Source organism: Schistocerca nitens, chromosome 2 (assembly GCF_023898315.1).
Source record: "Schistocerca nitens isolate TAMUIC-IGC-003100 chromosome 2, iqSchNite1.1, whole genome shotgun sequence".
Lineage (NCBI taxonomy): Eukaryota > Metazoa > Arthropoda > Insecta > Orthoptera > Acrididae > Schistocerca > Schistocerca nitens.
In genome coordinates, this window is record NC_064615.1 from 762,180,889 (window position 1) to 762,201,675 (window position 20,787).

Below are 20,787 nucleotides of genomic sequence, written 5' to 3' on the forward strand. Positions count from 1 at the left end.
TGTGAAAACTAATTGTTTTGAAGCTTAACATAAAATGTAGCGCAAAGATTTATTTACAGCCAGTAGCAAATTATTACTTGTCAGAAATTACTGTATGATTATTATTTACCTTCTTTTACGAATTTGTCTTAAAGCATCAACAAATACCTGTAGTGTAAATTATGGAATTCAAAATTATTAACATTAAGAATCCTATTTTCTGTGTGCATTAGCAATTATAGTTTACTGTTTCAAATAAATTATAAACATTGCTGAATGAAGTGTTCTTATGGAAGAAAGGGGAAAGGCAATACAAAGGGAAGACTAATATGTTTTCACAATAAGTGAAACTTGAAACTAACGTATGTGAACTTTCATTTATGCCTTGTTGTTGTTGTTGTTGTTGTTGTCTTCAGTCCTGATACTGGTTTGCTGCAGCTCTCCATGCTACTCTAGCCTGTGCAAGCTTCTTCATCTCCCAGTACTTACTGCAACCTACATCCTTCTGAATCTGCTTAGTGTATTCATCTCTTGGTCTCCCTCTACGATTTTTACCCACCACGCTGCCCTCCAATGCTAAATTTGTGATCCCTTGATGCCTCAGAACATGTCCTACCAACCGGCCCCTTCTTCTTGTCAAGTTGTGCCACAAATTCCTCTTCTCCCCAATTCTATTCAATACCTCCTCATTAGTTACGTGATCTACCAATCTAATCTTCAGCATTCTTCTGTAGCACCACATTTCAAAAGCTTCTTGTCCAAACTATTTGTCGCCCATGTTTCACTTCCATACATGGCTACACTCCATACAAATACTTTCAGAAACGTCTTCCTGACACTTAAATCTATACTCGATGTTAACAAATTTCTCTTCTTCAGAAACGCTTTCCTTGCCATTGCCAGTCTACATTTTATATCCTCTCTACTTCGACCATCATCAGTTACTTTGCTCCCCAAAAAGCAAAACTCCTTTACTACTTTAAGTGTCTCATTTCCTAATCTAATTCCCTCAGCATCACCCGACTTAATTCGACTACATTCCATTATCCTCGTTTTGCTTTTGTTGATGTTCATCTTATATCCTCCTTTCAAGACACTGTCCATTTCTTTCAACTGCTCTTCCAAGTCCTTTGCTGTCTCTGACAGAATTACAATGTCATCGGCGAACCTCGAAGTTTTTATTTCTTCTCCATGGCTTTTAATACCTACTCCGAACTTTTCTTTTGTTTCCTTTATTGCTTGCTCAATATACAGATTGAATAACATCGGGGATAGGCTACAACCCTGTCTCACTCCCTTCCCAACCGCTGCTTCCCTTTCATGCCCATCGACTCTTACAACTGCCATCTGGTTTCTGTACAAATTGTAAATAGCCTTTCGCTCCCTGTATTTTACCCCTGCCATCTTAGCCGGCCGCGGTGGTCTCGCGGTTCTAGGCGCGCAGTCCGGAACCGTGCGACTGCTACGGTCGCAGGTTCGAATCCTGCCTCGGGCATGGATGTGTGTGATGTCCTTAGGTTAGTTAGGTTTAAGTAGTCCTAAGTTCTATGGGACTAATGACCACAGCAGTTGAGTCCCATAGTGCTCAGAGCCATTTGAACCTGCCATCTTTAGAATTAGAAAGAGAGTATTCCAGTCAACATTGTCGAAAGCTTTCTCTAAGTCTACAAATGCTGGAAACGTAGGTTCGCCTTTCCTTAATCTATTCTCTAAGATAAGTCGTAGGGTCAGTACTGCCTCACGTGTTCCAACATTTCTGCGGAATCCAAACTGATCTTCCCAGAGGTCGGCTTCTACCAGTTTTTCCATTCGTCTGTAAAGAATTCGCATTAGGATTTTGCAGCTGTGACTTATTAAACTGATATTTCGGTAATTTTCACATCTGTCAACACGTGCATTCTTTGGGATTGGAATTATTATATTCTTCTGGAAGTCTGAGGGTATTTCACCTGTCTCATATATCTTGCTCACCAGATGGTAGAGTTTTGTCAGGACTGGCTCTCCCAATGCCGTCAGTTGTTCCAATGGAATGTTGTCTACTCCCAGGGCCTTGTTTCGACTCAGGTCTTTCAGTGCTCTGTCAAACTCTTCACGCAGTATCGTGTCTCCCATTTCATCTTGATCTACATCCTCTTCAATTTCTATAATATTGTCCTCAAGTACATCGCCCTTGTATAGACCCTCTATATACTCCTTCCACCTTTCTGATTTCCCTTCTTTGCTTAGAACTGGGTTTCCATCTGAGCTCTTGATATTCATACAAGTGGCTCTCTTTTCTCCAAAGGTCTCTTTAATTTTCCTGTAGGCAGTATCTATCTTACCCCTAGTGAGATAAGCCTCTACAGCCTTACATTTGTCCTCTAGCCATCCCTGCTTAGCCATTTTGCACTACCTGTCAATCTCATTTTGAGACGTTTGTATTCCTTTTTGCCTGCTTCATTTTCTGCGTTTTTATATTTTCTTCTTTCATCAATTAAATTCAATATTTCTTCTGTTACCCAAGGATTTCTACTAGCCCTTGTCTTTTTACCTACTTGATCCTCTGCCGCCTTCACTACTTCATCCCTCAGAGCTATCCATTCTTCTTCTACTGTATTTCTTTCCCCCATTCCTGTCAATTGTTCCATTATGCTCTACCTGAAACTCTGTATAACCTCTGGTTTAGTCAGTTTATTCAGGTCCCATCTCCTTAAATTCCCACCTTTTTGCAGTTTCTTCAGTTTTAATCTACAGTTCATAACCAATAGATAGTGGTCAGAGTCCACATCTACCCCTGGAAATGTCTTACAATTTAAAACCTGTTTCCTAAATCTCTGTCTTACCATTATATAATCTACCTGATACCTTCTAGTATCTCCAAGATTCTTCCATGTATATTTATGCCTTAGTAAAAATATTCTACAACAAAGTAATAAACAAGCACGACGCAATGGCAAACGAAATATTTTTTTTTATTTTTATGTCTTAGTAAAAATATTTCGTTTGCCATTGTGTCGCGCTTGTTTATTACTTTGTGATAGAATATGAGAAGAAAAATTTTCTGCGAATTTTTTTTTTAATCTCAGGAGTGAAGAGGTTAAAAGCGATTTGTTTCTGTTTTTACGATTTGCTTTTATTTTTACTTAGTGTTTTACTCTTTCGTGCTAAAGCACAGTCTTGCCTTCATCTCAGAGTCCTTACAAGGCGGAAGATCGCTACACTTCCTACCTGCGACGTAGGATGGCAGCCTTATTTATGCGCGTACGCTGCGTGGGCATCGGGAGTTCCATTCGCACAGAGGCAGTCAGCTGTTCACCTTCCGCTCCACGAAGTCCTCTGAAGGTCGCGACCGCAGCCTTCACACCGAGTGGCGGACATCAGTATCCACCTTCCGGAAAGCGTTGAGCAGTATTTCTGGATCTTCATCTGACCGGCATGCATTAAATAGATTGTTACAAGACGCATGAAGCAGAAATATGGCAGGAAGTCCATTTTTCTGTCGATCATGTGATATTGTTTCATGCACCGACTGATATCGCTAAATCCTTTTGCAGAATTTACAATTTGCTCACTGTGTAACATAGTATTTAAACATATATCGGATAACTGCCGTCTTTAGATTACAGATTTAAACGTCAAATTTTCAGCTGGGAAATCTGACGATAAGTCACACTTACGAGAAGTCACACTTACTCATTTTATCGTTTCAGAAATGAGGGTTTCTTTCTGAATACTGTAGGTGCATATCTTTCTGCCAAATAACTGCTTTCATTTTTTATTCCCACATTTTCTTGGGCGGTAAGGAGGTTCAAAATTACGCTTCACCTGCTTCAAAGTGTGATGTGCACACACATTGCCAGCCAGAAGTCAGCCACCGAAGGACACATGCAAAAACTGGCTTTAATTTTCAGGGACAATGGCAAATTTCCGGATTGACGATTAATAAGCGAAACCTTGCAAAGAGTTTTAGTTGGACAAAGACTTCTGGATTCTATATATATTGAGGAGGCGCGTTGAAAACCAATGCCTCCGAATTTTTTATGTGAAAGCTCTTAAAGGTTTTTAAATAAAACAAACATTATTAACATTTTACATCTTTATCCTTCATGTCTACATATTTATTTCTCAAGATATTCGCCCTAACGACGAACACATTTACCCCAACGAGAGACCTCTTAGCCGATACCATCACTGCAGACTTCGTTGACGAAGCCACAACCTCACCTCTGCTTAAGCTGCTGTTTCGCTATCAAAGTGAAGTCCCCAAAGACATTCTTTAAGTTTTGGAAACACATGATAATCGAATGAGGTCAAATTGGGACTGTATGAGGATGATCCATGACCATGAACCCAAGGCGTCGGATTGTGGCAGATGTCGCGACCCTCATATCTGGTCTGGCTTGACATGCTGAAGGTGAGTGTGCTCCATGTGTGGACGAACTCTTCAAATTCGAAACTTGATTACAGCACACTGTTTCTCACGCACCGACATAGTTACGTTACACACCGCCATGGTACACGCTAGAATTCGGAATCCTCTATCCGCAAAGGGCTGTAAATATACAGACATGAAGAACAAATATGTATGATGTTAATAACGTTTGTTTTATTTAAAAATATTTAAGGGTTTTGAAATAAAAGTTCGGAGGTACTACTTTTCAGCGCGGCCTCGAAGCAAAATCATGCTTGTTAACAACGTCTCTATTTTTATAGTTGTTCGTGGGTACAACTAGGGACAGAGGAGAAACTCAGTCGATAAAAGTATGGTAAAAGTATGGGAGTCAATTAGGGGGGGGTAGGGGGGGGTAACCATAGAAAGAGACGATTTATGCCATAACAACGGTTCTCGATATGTTTTACACATTATAATCTTTTCCTCTGCTTAAATTCCTCCCCTCAGCAGCTCTTTCCAGCGCCAAGTTAACTTTCCCTGTATCTCCGGTAGATGTCTCCCTTCCGTGCGCCTATTTTGTAAGGGTTTTGTGTATACATCTTAGCTCATATTTATTCGTAGATACTCCTTCAAATTTTGACTTGGTTTTCAACATTCTATAGTAACACCAAGTTTCAAATGCTTCCAGCTCTCCCAAGTTCAGTGTTCCATATTACACTTTTCATTTCCATTACGACTACTGTTGACATCTAAATTTTGTGTGGGGTTTCTATTCTGATGTTCTGCATTACGTTGTCTCTGGTTTATAAAGATGCTGCGATGTGTGCATTGAAAATAAATAAAAGGAAATTTCGAATTCCGTCAACGTCCGTGTCACTAGTGATAAATATCAAATGAAAGAAGGTGGGGAAGCAAATTGTCCGTCCAGTTTTTTTTTTTTTAATATTCCATAAGGAGAGAAGATCATTGCTTAACTTTTCGTGACAACGAGATCATTAGCAATGAAGCGCATACGTGGTATGGACAAAGAATGGTGCAGGAAATTGGACACGGTCAGTGTAACGTAACCTTTGGAAATCCCAGGAAACCTAAATCTAGCGGCTATCACAGTATTTGACTTTCAATCCAGGAAAACTAAACCAGGCTGAAAGGGCTGAGAGGGAGTCAGCGTGATTTTCCCGAGCCAGCCACAAACGGAAAGTGCCGAGCTAACGCCACTCTCATCGGAACAGAGCCTGTGCGTAATGCTGGAGGAAAGAACCTTGCAACAAAAATATAACTGGATTTAGTTTTGATGCCGAATGTGACCGTCGACTATTCAAAACATTTCGACTAATAAGCTTCCCGCATCATCAGGTGTTTGTAACATTGTGGATATGTTTGCTGTTAATGTGGAAGCGGACATAACATTGTAAAATTGATCCTGTGTGCTCCACTGAGAAGCTTCGTATTGGTTGCTTCTCCGAGATGAAAGAACTTACCAAATGGTTCAAATGGCTCTAAGCACTATGGGACTTAACAACTGAGGTCATCAGTCCCCTAGACTTAGAACTACTTAAACCTAACTAACCTAACGACATCACACACATCCATGCCCGAGGCAGGATTCGAACCTGCGATCGTAGCAGTCGAGCGGTTCCAGACTGTAGCGCCTAGAACCGCTCGGCCACTCCGGCCGGCAAAGAACTTACCAAGAGGTTTTGTATAGAGCGTGTCAAAGAAACACAAACAGCGCGTAGCGTATTGTGTACGAAGGCAAACTGCTCATAATTCGAGAGCGAGTCGTTCTCCGGAAACTTTCGCCACTGTGGAGCGTCGACTTTTGAGAACGGTATCGTCATTATGTTTCCGGGTTGTGTTTAGAAGCCTAATTAGTTATGAAACATTACTGAAAATTACCAAACGGTAGGACTTCCGAATAGTCTATCAACTATTCTAAATTTCTGTCTGATATTAGGTGACAGAAAAGGATCCAGCAAGTTCACGGATGTATAAAACTGTTACCTTTAAAGGGAATGTTTTGGATCACTTTGAAGACCGATCACCATCCACCAGAACTCGCCAAGAGGTGCAGGCGTTGAACACGACTCCCATGCCGAGGGCCTGGGTTGGGATTCCCGATGCTGCCACGGATTTGTCTTTGGTTCCAGGACTGGAACAGGGAGCATCCAGCATCGCGATGCTAGTTCAAGATCTCCTTGACCGAGTAGTAATGGCACCAGGTCTGCTAACCCGACAATGGCCCCAGAGATGTGTGCTGACCCCTCCATACCGCATCCGAATGACGTCACGGGCAGAGGATGACATGGCGGTCGGTCGGTGTCGATTGGCCCATCTGTGGCCAGAAGGGCGGTGCTAAGGGAGGAAGACTACTCTAGCCACAATTCACTACTTTGCTGGTGTCTGGAGCTGAATGCACGTTGAACCGAGACGAAATTCTGAACTGGCACAACACTCATACGTGGGCAGACGATACCTCGCATGCGGAAGTAATTAGAAGTGAGCAGTACAGGTTCATTATGAAAGTATTCTTTGGTATAATTTATGATCAGATAATTGCATTATATCTAATACCAAATATACTGACAAGGCAAATCCACCTCATTTTTCTCGGACATTTTGTTCCTTTCCTGTTTGTCAGGTTATGTGGTTGCAAAAGCGCGGATCTCTAACTAATCTAAATGGAAATTTGTCCGGCTTAGTGCAGCAACTGGACGTGGGACGAATTCCACAAGTCGTTTGAAGTTCTCTGCAGAAGAAATGAGCCATGCTGCCTCTACAGCCGTCCATAATTGTGAAGTGGTGCAGGTGGAGGGTTTTGTACACGAACTGACGTCTCGATTATTTCCCATAAATGTTCAACTGGATTCGTGTCCGGTGATGTGGGTAACCAGATCATTCGCTCGAATTCTCTAGAACGTACTTTAAACCAATCGCTAACACTAGTGGCTCTGTGACATGGAGACTGTCATCCATACATTCCATCTTCGTTAGGGAACATAAAGTCCATGAATAGCGGACAGTTGCCTTAAAGTAGTCGAACATAACAATTTCCAGTCAATGATCGGCTCGTTTTGAACAGAGCACCCAGTCTATTCAATGTAAACGCAGCCCACAACATTACGGACCACCCCCAGCTTGTACAGTTGATAACTTGGGTCCATGGCTTCATGAGATCTGCACCACGATAGAACCCTTCCATCAGCTCTTACCAACTGAAATCAGGACTCATCCGTTCAGGTCACGGTTTTCCAGACGTCTAGGCTCCAACCAGTATGGTCACGAGCCCAAGAGAGGAGCTGCAGGCGACCTCGTGCTATTAGCAAAGGCACTCGGGTCGGTCATCTGCTGTAAAATGCCATTAACGCCACATTTCACCGCACCGTCCTTGCGGATACGTTCGTTGTACGTCCCACGTTGATTTCTGACTTTACTTCGAGCGGCGTTGCTTGTCTGTTACCAATGACAAGTCTACGCAAACGCGGCTTCTCTAACTACCATTCCGCGTTCAAATGTTAATTCCGCTCATGCGGTCATACTCACGTGGGAAACCTTTTCACATAAATCACCTGAGTACAAATGACAACTCCCCCAAAGGATGGTTCAAATGGCTCTGAGCACTACGGGACTTAACATCTGAGGTCATCAGTCCCCTAGACATAGAACTACTTAAACCTAACTAACCTGAGGATATCACACACATCCATGCCCGAGGCAGGGTTCGAACCTGCGACCATAGCAACAGCGCGATTCCGGACTGTAGCGCCTAGAACCGTTCAGCCACAGCGGCCGGCCACCCAAAGGTCTCCACTTTTATACTTTGTGTACGCGATACTACCGCCATCTGTAAGCGTGCACATCGCCATCTCTCTTCGTCAACTCAGTGAACACGTATCGCTAATGAACTGCGTAAATAGTTAGGATGCTAAACACAATCCGATGAAGCTTCCCTTCGACGTCCCACAGCGCCGAATGTGTACATCTCCGGAAAGTGACCAACTTGCCGTCCCGCGCTACGTACTCGTACCGAGCGCTGCAGATCTTTTCTTCTGACAGATCCGGTACTACACAACGATGTTGCTATTATCAGGGCCACATGCGCGCCCCCCAGACTGACTTCCGGCGCGTGCTACGCACTCTCTTCCTGCTTGCAGGACAGTCAGGCTGTGAGCGAGGCGCGTGGAGCAGGAAGCGGCCTCGTGACTAACCTTTGGCGAGGTGTGGCCGCAGCTCGGCCGTCGCGCGTCGCAGGCACTCGTCGAAGGCGGGGTCGCCGCGCCGGCACAGCGGCACGTAGCTCGCTGCAACACACACAGGCACACACACCTTACACATTGCTGATACACGAGCACAATGTAAGAGTCTCGTGGGCCTGATACAAGACTGCAACGTATCACACTGACTTCAATCTCACGAACGTTAAGAGTAAGCCTAAATATGAAGGCTGTTCCGATCGATCGCGAAACGGAAACCGCAGTGAAAATCAAATGTGTTTTATTTGCAGCACATAATTATACCTTCCAGCTACTTCTCTATATCGCTGGTGATGAGGCATTCGTCGTAGCGTTGTACCAATTTTCCAACAGCCTACTCATAGAAGGCAGCCGACTGTGCTTTCCGCCACTTCTCTACGCTGGTCTGCAGCTCGGTGACTGTGCTGTCTTCAATGCCCCTGCAGCATGCGGCCTAGAATTGTCATGAGGAAGGATATGCATGACAGTTGAGTTATGTGGGCTGCACGAAATCATGCGAAATCTTTCATGACGGAAGACACTATTTTCTGGGTATCCTTACGTGCTGACTGTGCGCTGAGAACTGAAAAGAGTACTTGAAGCGACCTACGCGCATACTAGAGACACAGCCAAACATATCTGTGCAATGCCTCATCGGATTTTCACTGTGGTTTCCATTTCGCCACCGATCGGACCTTAATAAACGAATAGCCTGCGTATTTAGTTAGTTAGTTCAAAATGGTTCAAATGGCTCTGAGCGCTATGGGACTTAACTTCTAATGTCATCAGTCCCCTAGAACGTAGAACTACTTAAACCTAACTAACCTAAGGGCATCATACACATCCAAGCCCGAGGCAGGATTCGAACCTGCGACCGTAGCGGTCGCGCGGTTCCAGACTGTAGCGCCTAGAACCGCTCGGCCACCCCGGCCATCTAATTAGTTAGTGTCCCACAGCTTATATTCACGATAACCGATATAATGTAGAACATGTCGACTGAACGAAAATAGAACACACATTTTTAAAACCAAAAATATTGAAAAAGATTACAAAATATTTATGCGGTTATATGGTGCCCATTTATAATTTTTTTAGTACAAATGATTAACTATTTCAATTTCAGATTTCTCTATGGTATAGAAGGAGTTGTTTAGGAGAAGCACCTTTAAACCACATTTTTTTAAAAAAGAAGAAACTTTTGCTGTCTCTCAAATATTTTATTTCCGTGGGTAGATTGTCATAGTCTCTAAGTGTGCTTTTCGCCCTTTTCTGTGCGATAGGTAGTTCATTTAAAGGGTAATGGGGACCGCTTTCCCTTGTAGGGTTGGAAGTGTAAATCGCCAGTCACGGATAGATTCCGCCCGGCGAATTAAGGACAAGGGCCTGTGTATAGGGTAGCCTGGATGTGATTTTTAAGAGGTGCCCAACATCAGACCAGGCGAATACCAGGCTAATACCCGCTTATGCCTAAGTTACACAATCCGCTAACATTTCACAGGGGGTAACACTAGACGCAGACAGTTGGCGTACGCTGCCGCGAGCCTCGCCGCTGCTCATTTAACTGAAAATTCGTCACTTGAGTCTGTTGTGATGTACCAGTGGAGTATACCGGCGTTGAAATGAGAGCGAGTACACGAGTTCGCAAGTATAAACGAGGACTCGTAGCACTGCCGCTACATATGTCAACGTCGTGCGTGACGATTATTAAATGCCAATACAACAAAAGCTCGGTTTGCAGCGAATATTGTTCCGTTTTATGTGTGTGTGTGTGTGAGAGAGAGAGAGAGAGAGAGAGTCGAACAACTAAATATCTCGAAAAGTACGCATCGTATAAAAAAAATCTTCCAGATAAAAAGGTAACATTTTCAGAGGGGACCTTCGACTATGCTAAAATTCACCGCCCTCTACCACTGCCCGACTGCCTCATTTTCAAACTGAAATCCCTTTTTTATTACAGATTCGAATTCTACTCCAAAAAATACCTAGGATTTATCTGAAACAATTTAGTTGTTTTTTTTTTCGTTCTAGCCGGTGCTGTAATCGGCACGAGAGCTATGGCGATTGTAGGGGAAAATACACCGAAATCAGTCACCCAGAAGGTAAGATTCGAGGGGATTCAGCGAATTCAAGCATCCTGATAGTGTGAGGACTCACCGAAATCAACCCAGAACGGAACAGAAAACTACGTTACGTTAAAAGTAGCTTATTCGTCAGAGCTTCGAATGCATAGCCGTAAAAGTTTTACTGTGTAATCAAATTTTTAAAACTTTTTGACAATAATATTAAATGTTTAAAACTATAAAATTTACATTTTTATCGAAACTGTAACGTAGAATCAAATGACTCGGTTATTAATTCAAAAAATCGGAAAAATCGATTTTTGTCCATTACAGCGCCATCTACCACGATGGGAAGAAGTGTTTTGGGTAAACCACAGGTATTTTTTGGCATTGAATCCCAATCTGCGATAAAGAAAAGGGGTTCCCAACAAGCGTCTGGCATGGTTGTTAGATCGGTTACTGCTGCTACAATGGCAGGCTATCAAGATTTAAGTGAGTTTGAACGTGGTGTTACAGTCGGCGCACGAGCGATGGGATACAGCATCACCAAGGTAGCAATGAAGTGGTGATTTTCCCGTAAGACCATTTCACGAGTGTACCGTGAATGTCAGGAACCTGGTTAAACATCAAATCTCCAACATCGCGGTGGCCAGAAAAAAATTCTGCAAGAACGGGACCAACAACGACTGAAGAGAATCGTTCAACGTGACAGAATTGCTGCAGATTTCAAAGGTGGGCCTCAACAAGTGTCAGAGTGCGAACCATTCAATGAAACATCATCGATATGGGCTTTCAGAGCTGAAGGCCCGCTCGTGTGTCCTTGATGACTATACGACACAAAGCTTGACGCCTCGCCTGGACCCATCAATATGGACATTGGACTGTTGATGATTACAAACATGTTTACTGAGAAGACGAGTCTTGTTTCAAATTGTATAGAGCGGGTAGAGATGTACGGGTTTGGAGGTAATTTTATGAATCCATGGATCCTGCATGTCGGCAGGGGACTGTTCAAGCTGGTGCAGGCTCTGTAATGGTGTGGGGCGTGTGCAGTTGGAGTGATATGGGACCTCTTATATATCTAGATAATACTCAGACAGGTGACACATACGTAAGCATTCTGTCTGATCACCTGCATCCTTTCATGTCCATTGTGCATTCCGACGGACTTGGGCAATTCTAGCAGGACAATGCGACACCCCATACGTCCTGAATTGCTACAGAGTGGCTCCAGGAACACACTTCTGAGTTTCAACGGTTCCACTGCCCACCAACTCCCCAGAAATGAGCATTATTGGGCATATCTCGGATGCCTTGTAATGTGCTGTTCGCTCCACTTGTACTCTTTCGGATTTATGGACAGTCCTGCAGGATTCCTGGTGTCAGTTCCTTCCAGCGCTACTTCAGACATTAAGCGAGTCAACATCACGTCGTGTTGTGGCATTTCTGCGTGCTCGCGGGGGCCCTACACGATATTAGGCCGGTATACCCTATATAATGTGTGTGTGTGTGTGTGAGTGTGAGTGTGTGTGTGAGTGTGTGTGTGTGTGTGTGTGTGTGTGTGTGTGTGTGTACATACAAACCTTTTTCGACGTTTGTTCTAAATTTGTTTTGATATTTAATCTCTGTTCATCGAATGTCTAGGAGTTATGTTGACATGCAGACACTTTCAACGCATTACCGAGCCTGTGACGACAGTACAACAAAACAGGAGCAGAGGAGGAAGTGCATTCTCTGAATGTTGATCAATTATTGAAATAAATTTACAGCAGGCTTCAAAAAAGTTACAGGAATGAATGATAAGCTAAAGAACTCGGTATTAGCCCATAAATACAGAATGCCACGACTAAAAGAATACATAAATGGCACACTATTTGGTAGCAATGCATTAACAGTGAGGTAAGTTTTCGATTGGCGGAGAACAATGTTTTCTCAGGATGGAGGTGGAATAAACTATATAGATAACCATTTAGTTTGCACTGGTCGGACTTCCCGTGTTCTGAAGCGTGGACTATAGAATAGATTTTTTCCAAACACCACTCTTCCTCTAATGGAGCACTTTCGCAATTAACTGTGTAAATTGAATCTCTTAAGTTCCTTTTTATGCCCTCCACGGTCTCACAAAAAAAAAAAACTTCGTTACAGGTCATCTGATCCCAAAATTGAAATTGGTATGCGGGCCATATGCAGAGAGACAACGAGCAAGCCGTAAACAAACCAAGATTCGTGGCGGGCTGCTTCAAACCAGTCAGAAGATTGGTGACTGAAAACAAAATAAGAATAATAAAGCACGCCAGAATCTCTGTGTTATTATGTTCTATAAAATTACTAGTACCAAGGAAATATTCTGCAATAGCAGATTTGCTCGACTGTTCTAAACCTGTGTGACGCTTGTGCTCAGTACATCGGTGCTCCGCGGTACTGATGGTCCGACCAATGACATGCCGCAACTGCATGGGATACGACAGACATCTGCCTTACGCTAAACAAGCTCATATCTTGCAGATCCTAAAAACTCTCTAACCTTAGATGGTGTCAGAAGAGCCAGTGACATCAAGTGACGTCGTGACTCAGCATGCAGCATCGTCATCACAGCATGGTGAGTGGCACCAAACTGTTTGTTATTCAAGTAGGTCGAGGTGTCTCGTAGGTAACACTGGAGACTGGAGTTCAAAGTTCGAAAGTGGACACAGGTATCGATTTAAGTGAACTGAAAGGAAACATGAAAGCAATATACGCCAGTATGCACCCGGTTACGTGTACTCAGCCTAATAGGCTGGGCCATAGTGCACCCTGCGCTAAGTCCTCACCAAGCAGCAGTATCAGTAACATTAAATCTCTGCTCTATGAAATCTTTCCTATTGTATATGACAGAGTGATTTCCAGATACTTACGTACGTCAACTAACTCACCCCGTATTCGAGAATACTATTCACTGTAGCACTGCATTGTCGCTGGTGCAATGTTTTACGCAAGAATAACCAAATAACTGTAAAATAAGCTTGCTCTCTTTTAATTTTTGGATCTGTTAAAGTAAACGGATTACTAATTTTTTTTAAGAACTGAAGCAATTAATAAGTACTAGCATAGCGCCCACTGCTTCGCTAGTGTGGTCTGTATGGTCTGCACAGATATTTTTTCGTTCTATTTATTCGAATTTTTATGTTGTTCACAAACTGCAATACCTTCTAAGCCTTTCACCTTAAGACCATAGAAGCGTAGTCTTTTCCGAATGTACTATCGACCAAAAAGTGAATCTGGTAGGTTTTTGCTAATCATGCCTTTCGGGTTCTTGTGGCGATATTTCCATTGGAACCTTCATCCCCGAACACATATTTCTTTATATCTAAGAGAGAAGTGAAATACCAATTTTCTTAAATTTAGCATTTAAAATTATTTAATATAATGAAATATTTTCTTAATACTTTTCACTAATGTGTTGAATTTCCGAAAACTGTGACACACGTATTTTTTAAATTTCTAACAGAGAATCAAAATACAAATTTTCATAGATTTATCTTTGAAAATGTTATAATGAAATAAATTCACATAACTTTCCATCTCCTGTTTCACTCCATTAGGGGGTCGAATTTCCAAAAACACTAAAATACATATTTTTTTATTTCTAACCGAGATGTCAAATACCAGTTTTAACAGATGTAGCTTTAAAATTTCTATAGTAGTTCTTTAAGAATGTATTATTTCCATAAAACTTTCACCCCCATTTTACTCCCTGAATGGTTGAATTTCCAAAAATGCTGAAACACATACTTTTTTATTTCCGACAGAAATCGAATATCTTGAGAATTGCCTTAATAGCACGTATTTTCAAAAAGCCTTTCATACCCTATTGCTCCCCGTTAGGAATTGAATTCTGAACAATTCCTTCTTAAAAAATAATTATACCCTCTTCAGATTTGAACCCTTAGCGGTTTGATCTGTGCGATGATGAGTCAGTGAATCAGTCTGGCCCTATTTCAGCCCGTTAGGGGTTTAATTTCCATAAATGTTTTGTTTCTAACCGAGAAGCCAAATACAAATTTTCATTTATTTAGCTTAAAAATGACTCCACAATGAAATATATCCATAAAATATTTCACCCTCTCTTTCACCACATTAGGGATGGAATTTTCAAAAACAGTGGCATGCGTATTTTTTTATTTCTAACAAAGAAGCCAAATACAAATTTTCGTAAATTTAGCTTCAAAACTGGTTGAATAATTAAATATTTCCACAAAGAATTTCATCTCCTATTTCACCCCCATAATGGTCGAACTTCCAAAAACAAATTGGTTCAAATGGCTCTGTGCACTATGCGACTTAACTTCTGAGGTCATCAGTCGCCTAGAACTTAGAACTAACTAAACCTAACTAACCTAAGGACATCACACACATCCATGCCCGAGGCAGGATTCGAACCTGCGACCGTAGCGGTCGCTCGGCTCCAGACTGTAGCGCCTAGAACGACACGGCCACTCCGGCCGGCCTTCCAAAAACGGTGACTACGTATTTTTTTTAATTTGTAACTGAGAAGCCAAAAATAAATTTTCATAGATTTAGCTTTGAAAATGCTTTCATAATCAAATATTTCATAAAACATTTCATCTGCTATTTCACCCCTTCAGTGATGAATTTCCAGCGACACTGGAAAACGTATTTTTTATTTGTACTCGAGAAGTCAAATACTAGTTTACATAGATGTAGCTTTAAAAATACTTTAGTAGTTCTTTAATGATGATTTGTTCTAAAAAAAAATCACCCACTGTTTCATCTCCGTAGGGGCCAATTTTCCAAAAATGATGAATCACGTATTTCTTTACTTTTGGCTGAGAAACCAAATACCAGTTTTCGTAGGTTTATCGTTAAAATTGTCTTAACAGCGAGATATTTTCAAAAAATATTTCATCTCCTATTTCATCCCTTAGGAATGGAGTTTCAAAAAATCCCTATTTAAACGACGCCTACAATATAAGATCAACAGCCTATCGAAATTTCAAGTTTCTATCCATAGCGGTTTGGGCTGGGGATGATGACTCAGTGAGTGAGTGAATCAGTCAGTAGGTACATTGGCTTCTATGTATAAAGATAACAACATTTCTATTACATAAACAGGAAAACTGAGATAAAAGTGCCGGCCGCGGTGGCCGAGTGGTTCTAGACGCTTCAGTCCGAAACCGTGCAATTGCTACCGTCGAAGGTTCGAATCCTGCCTCGGGCATGGATGTGTGTGATGTCCTTAGGTTAGTTAGGTTTATGTAGTTCTAAGTTCTAAGGGACTGATGACCTCAGATGTTGAGTCCCTTTGTGCTCAGAGCCATTTGAACCAATTTGAGATAAAAGTTACTTATTGCTAAACCCCCCATGAACCAAGCACCTTGTCGTTGGTGGGAAGACTTGCGTGCCTCAACGATACACAACGGAGGGGTATCTGTTGATAGGCCAGACAAACGTATGGTTCCTGAAAAGGGGCAGTAGCCTTTTCAGTAGTTGCAGGGGCAACAGTCTGGATAACCAAAACGGCCTTGCTGTACTGGTACTGCGAAGGGCTGAAAGCAAGGGGAAACTACAGCCGTAATTTTTCCCGAGGACACGCAGCTTAAATGATGATGGCGTCCTCTTGAGTAAAATATTCAGGAGATAAAATAGTCTTCCACCCGGATGTCCGGGCGGGCACTACTCAGGAGGACGTCGTTATCAGGAGAAAGAAAACTGGCGTTCCACGGATCGGAGCGTGGAATTTCAGATCGCTTAATCGATTAGGCAGGCTAGAAAATTTAAAAAGGGAAATGGATAGGTTATAGTTAGATATAGTGGGAATTAGTGAAGTTCGGTGGCAGGAGGAACAAGACTTCTGGTTAGGTAAATAAAGGTTTCTAAATAACAAAATCATATCGGGGTAATTCAGGAGTAAGTTTAATAATGAAAAAAAATAGGAGCTCGAGTAAGCTACAACGAACAGCATAGTGAACGCATCATTGTAGCCAAGATGGACACTAAGACCACGCCTACCACAACAGTACAAGTTTATATGCCAACTAGCTCTGCAGATGACAAAGAAATTGAAGACATGTATGATGAAATAAAAGAAATTATTCAGATTGTGAATGGAGACGAAAATTTAATAGTCATGGGTGACTGGAATTCGATAGTAGGAAAAGGAAGAGAAGGAAACGTAGTAGGTGAATATGGAATGGGGGTAAAGAATGAAAGAGGAAGCCGCCTGGTAGAATTTTGCACAGAGCATAAGTTAATCATAGCTAACACTTGGTTTAAGAATCACGAAAGAGTGTTGTATACGTGGAAGATACCTGGAGACACCGGAAGGTTTCAGACTGATTATATAATGGTAAGACAGATATTTAAGAACCAGGTTTTAAATTGTAACATATTTCCAGGGGCAGATGTGGACTCTGACCACAATCAATTGGTTATGAACTGTAGATTAAAACTGTGGAAATTGCATAAGGATAGGGATTTAGGGAGATGGGTCCTGGATAAACTGAAATATCCAGAGGTTGTAGAGAGCATTAACGAACGATTGACAAGAACAGGAGAAAGAAATACAGTAAAAGAAGAATGGGTAGCTTTGAGAGATGAATAGTGAAGGCAGAAGAGGATCAAGTAGGTAAAAAGGTCAGGGCTAGAGGAACTCCTTGGGTAACAGAAGAGATATTAAATTTAATTGATGAAAGAAGAAAATATAAAAATGCAGTTAATGAAGCAGGTGAAAATGAGTACAAACGTCTCAAAAATGCGATCGATGGTAAGTGCAAAAGGGCTAAGCATGCATGGCTAGAGGACAAATGTAAGGATGTAGAGGCATATATCGCTAGGGGTAAGATAGATACTGCCTACAGGAAAATTAAAGAGAACTTTGGAGAAAAGAGAACCAGCTGTATGAATATCAAGAGCTCAGAATGAAAACCAGTCCTAAGAAGCGAAAGCAGAAAAGTGGAAGGAGTGTATAGAGGGTCCATACAAGGGCGATGTACTTGATGTAAATATTGTGGAAATGGAAAGGGACGTGGAGGAAGATGAAATGTGAGATATGATACTGAGTGAAGAGCTTGACAGAGCACTGAAAGACCTAAGTCGAAATAAAGCCGCGGGGTAGATAACATTCCATTAGATCTACTGATAGCCTTGGGAGAATCAGCCATGACAAAACTCAACCATTTGATGAGCAATATGTATGAGACAGGCGATATTCCTTCATATTTCAATAAGAATGTAGTAGTTCCAGTCACAAAGAAAGCATGTGTTAACAGGTATGAAAATTGCCGAACTATCAGTTCAATAAGTCACAGCTGCAAAATACTAAGACGAATGCTTTACAGACGAATGGAAAAACTGGTAGAAGCCGACCTCGGGGAAGATCAGTTTGGATTCCGTAGAAATGTTGGGAACACGTGAGTCAATACTGACCCTACGACTTATCTTAGAAGATAGATTAAGGAAAGGCAAACCTACGTTTCTAGCATTTGTAAACTTAGAGAAAGCTTTTGACAGTATTGACTAGAATATCTCTTTCAAATTCTGAAGGTGGCAGGGGTAAAATTCAGGGAGTGAAAGGCTTCTTACAATTTGTACAGAAACCAGATGGCAGGTATAACAGTCCAGGGGCATGAAAGGGAACCATGGTTGAGAAGGGAGTGAGACCGGGTTGTGGCCTAGCCCCGATGTTTTTCAATGTGTATATCGAGCAAGCAGTAAAGGAAATAAAAGAAAAATTTGGAGTAGGAATTAAAATCCATGGAGAACAAATATAATCTTTGAGGTTTGCCGGTGACACTGTAATTCTGTCAGAGACAACGAAGGACCTGGAAGAGCAGTCAATGGAAAGGACAGTGTCTTGAAAGGAGCACATAAGATAAACATCAACCTAAGCAAAACAAGGATAATGAAATGTAGTCGAATTATATCAGGTGACGCTGAGGGAATTAGATTTGCGAATGAGACACTTAAAGTAGTAGATGAGTTTTGCTATTGGGGAGAAAAATAATTGATGGTCGAAGTAGAGAGGATATAAAATGTATACTGGCTGTGGCAAGGAAAGAGTGTCTGAAGAAGAGAAATTTGTTAACATCGAGTATAGATTTAAGTTTCAGGGAATCATTTCTGGAAATATTTTTATGGGGTGTAGACATGTATAGAACTGGAACATGGACGATAAATAGTTTAGACAAGAAGAGAATAAAGCTTTCGAAATGTGGTGATACAGAAGAATGCTGAAGATTAGGTGGGTAGACTAATGATGAGGTATTGAATAGAATTGGGGAGAAGAGGAACTTGTGGCACATCTTGAGTAGAAGAAGGGATCGGTTGGTAGGACACATTCTGAGGCATCAAGAGATCACCGACTTAGAATTGGTGGGATACGTGGAGGGTAAAAATCGTAGAGGGATACCATGAGATGAGTACACTAAGCAGATTCAGAAGGCTGTATGTTGTAGTAGTTACTCAGAGATGAAGAAGCTTGTACAGGATAAAGTAGCATGGAGAGCTGCATCAGACCAGTCTCTGGACTGAAGACCACAACAACAGGTGCTAAAAAAACTCGAAAATAGCGTTAATATATGATAACTGCAGACGTGGTTCACTCTTGTTGAAACGTAATATATTTTAATACTATCTGTTAGTTATAATATGTGAGCCGCGCCGGCAATCGATAGGTCGCGCTACGTTCTCAAGTGTTCTCATCTTCGGCCAGACAGCGTGGCACGCGGCCTGACGGGCAGCGAAGGCAGGGTCTCTCTCTGAGAGTTCGGCAGTCGGAGAAGGGAGAAGGTTGCCGAGGAGCAGACCCGGAAGGGGGTTGCAATTCCACTTGGTGTTAGCTCGAGTGGCTCCGTGTTCTGGGTCCGGAGTTCGTCGCCGGATTCTTTGTTTCGTGCACGCGGGGCTTACTTACCGTGTAGATCAGTGCCATTCGACTTTGACGGATCAGAGTGGGAGCGGCCGCACAGAGTAAGCCGCCTGACGTTCGCCGGCACAGCGGTCAGCAGTGCGGGATTCCTACCACTGTGTGAAAGCGGCCGTTACACCCAGGTCAACATGTGTTTTGTGATACCTTGTCGGACATTTATTCCTTGGTGCGACCAATTCCCCCAATCTCTTCAGGAGCGTTAACCGACTTTGCTACGGATACTGCTCCTCGTATTATTGACTGTCGTAAATTCTGCTTTCCGGAGCCAAACGATCGGGTTTTCAAACTGTCAAGCTTGTGTATGGCGCAGCTGAGACACTCTCAATATGTATTTCTAGTTTCCACTATTATTTAGGCTTTTAAGAATTGTTCCCCTTCAAATTTTGTGTTTTATAAAAGAACTCTGTAACGCATTCCTTACTTCCGCTTCGGAGCCACGTCTGGCCCATTTTCTACTGCTTGGGAACATGAGAGCAGGCATACCCTTCGTCAAGGTTCTAGTCGGTCATTTCTGACCATCACGATAGAGGATCGGCGTATTATGCATCATACCCTATGTAGCCTCTCACATCTGCGTCTGCCATCCGAGAAGAAGACACTCCAACATTCTGTGTCATCCCGCACTACTGGTCGCAGATTAGCACCAGTCGGACTAGGGAATTACCGACTTATGCGTAGGCTGCTGTTGACACCACTCCACAAACTGCTGCGTCTGAAGTGGGGCCGTGGCTGTGAAGGGTTGACTGCTGATAAATGGCGTCGCCTTGCACTCAGTGTAGAATCGTGGTTCTTGGATCATCGTGTGGGGATCCATCGGGTATGATTTCAGGTCACAGGCAGTAGTGATTGAGGGAGCTTTTCAGACACAACGGAACAACACTATCATCTTGTGTCCTCATGTATACTCCTCACACGACTGTATCGAGGTGCCTTTTTTTCAGTGTTCGTCCACACACGGTACGTGTCTCGGATCTGTCCAAGTTTTGTGACGTCAAGGACCAGTTACAATTGTTGTGGGTCAACTTGGCTCAGAAGATACAAAGCCTTTATGATATCCTTCCCCAGCGAATCAGTACATGTATCCAAGCCACAGGGGTGCAACACATTCTGGAAAGTGGGTTCATATTGCCACGTTCTTTGTACAGGGTGTTTCAAAAATGACCGGTATATTTGAAACGGCAATAAAAACTAAACGAGCAGCGATAGAAATACACCGTT

The 20,787-nt window shown here is 42.4% G+C and overlaps 1 protein-coding gene across 1 annotated transcript in view; it reads right to left on the bottom strand.

Moving 5' to 3' along the window:
- The window catches only part of LOC126236993 (uncharacterized), a 55,888-nt gene that overhangs the window by 29,558 nt on the left and 5,543 nt on the right, over positions 1 to 20,787 (bottom strand). Inside the window, exon 2 of the mRNA XM_049946717.1 lies at positions 8,560 to 8,652. Coding sequence (XP_049802674.1) covers positions 8,560 to 8,652 — 93 coding nt within the window. The remainder of the gene's footprint in view (positions 1 to 8,559; positions 8,653 to 20,787) is intronic.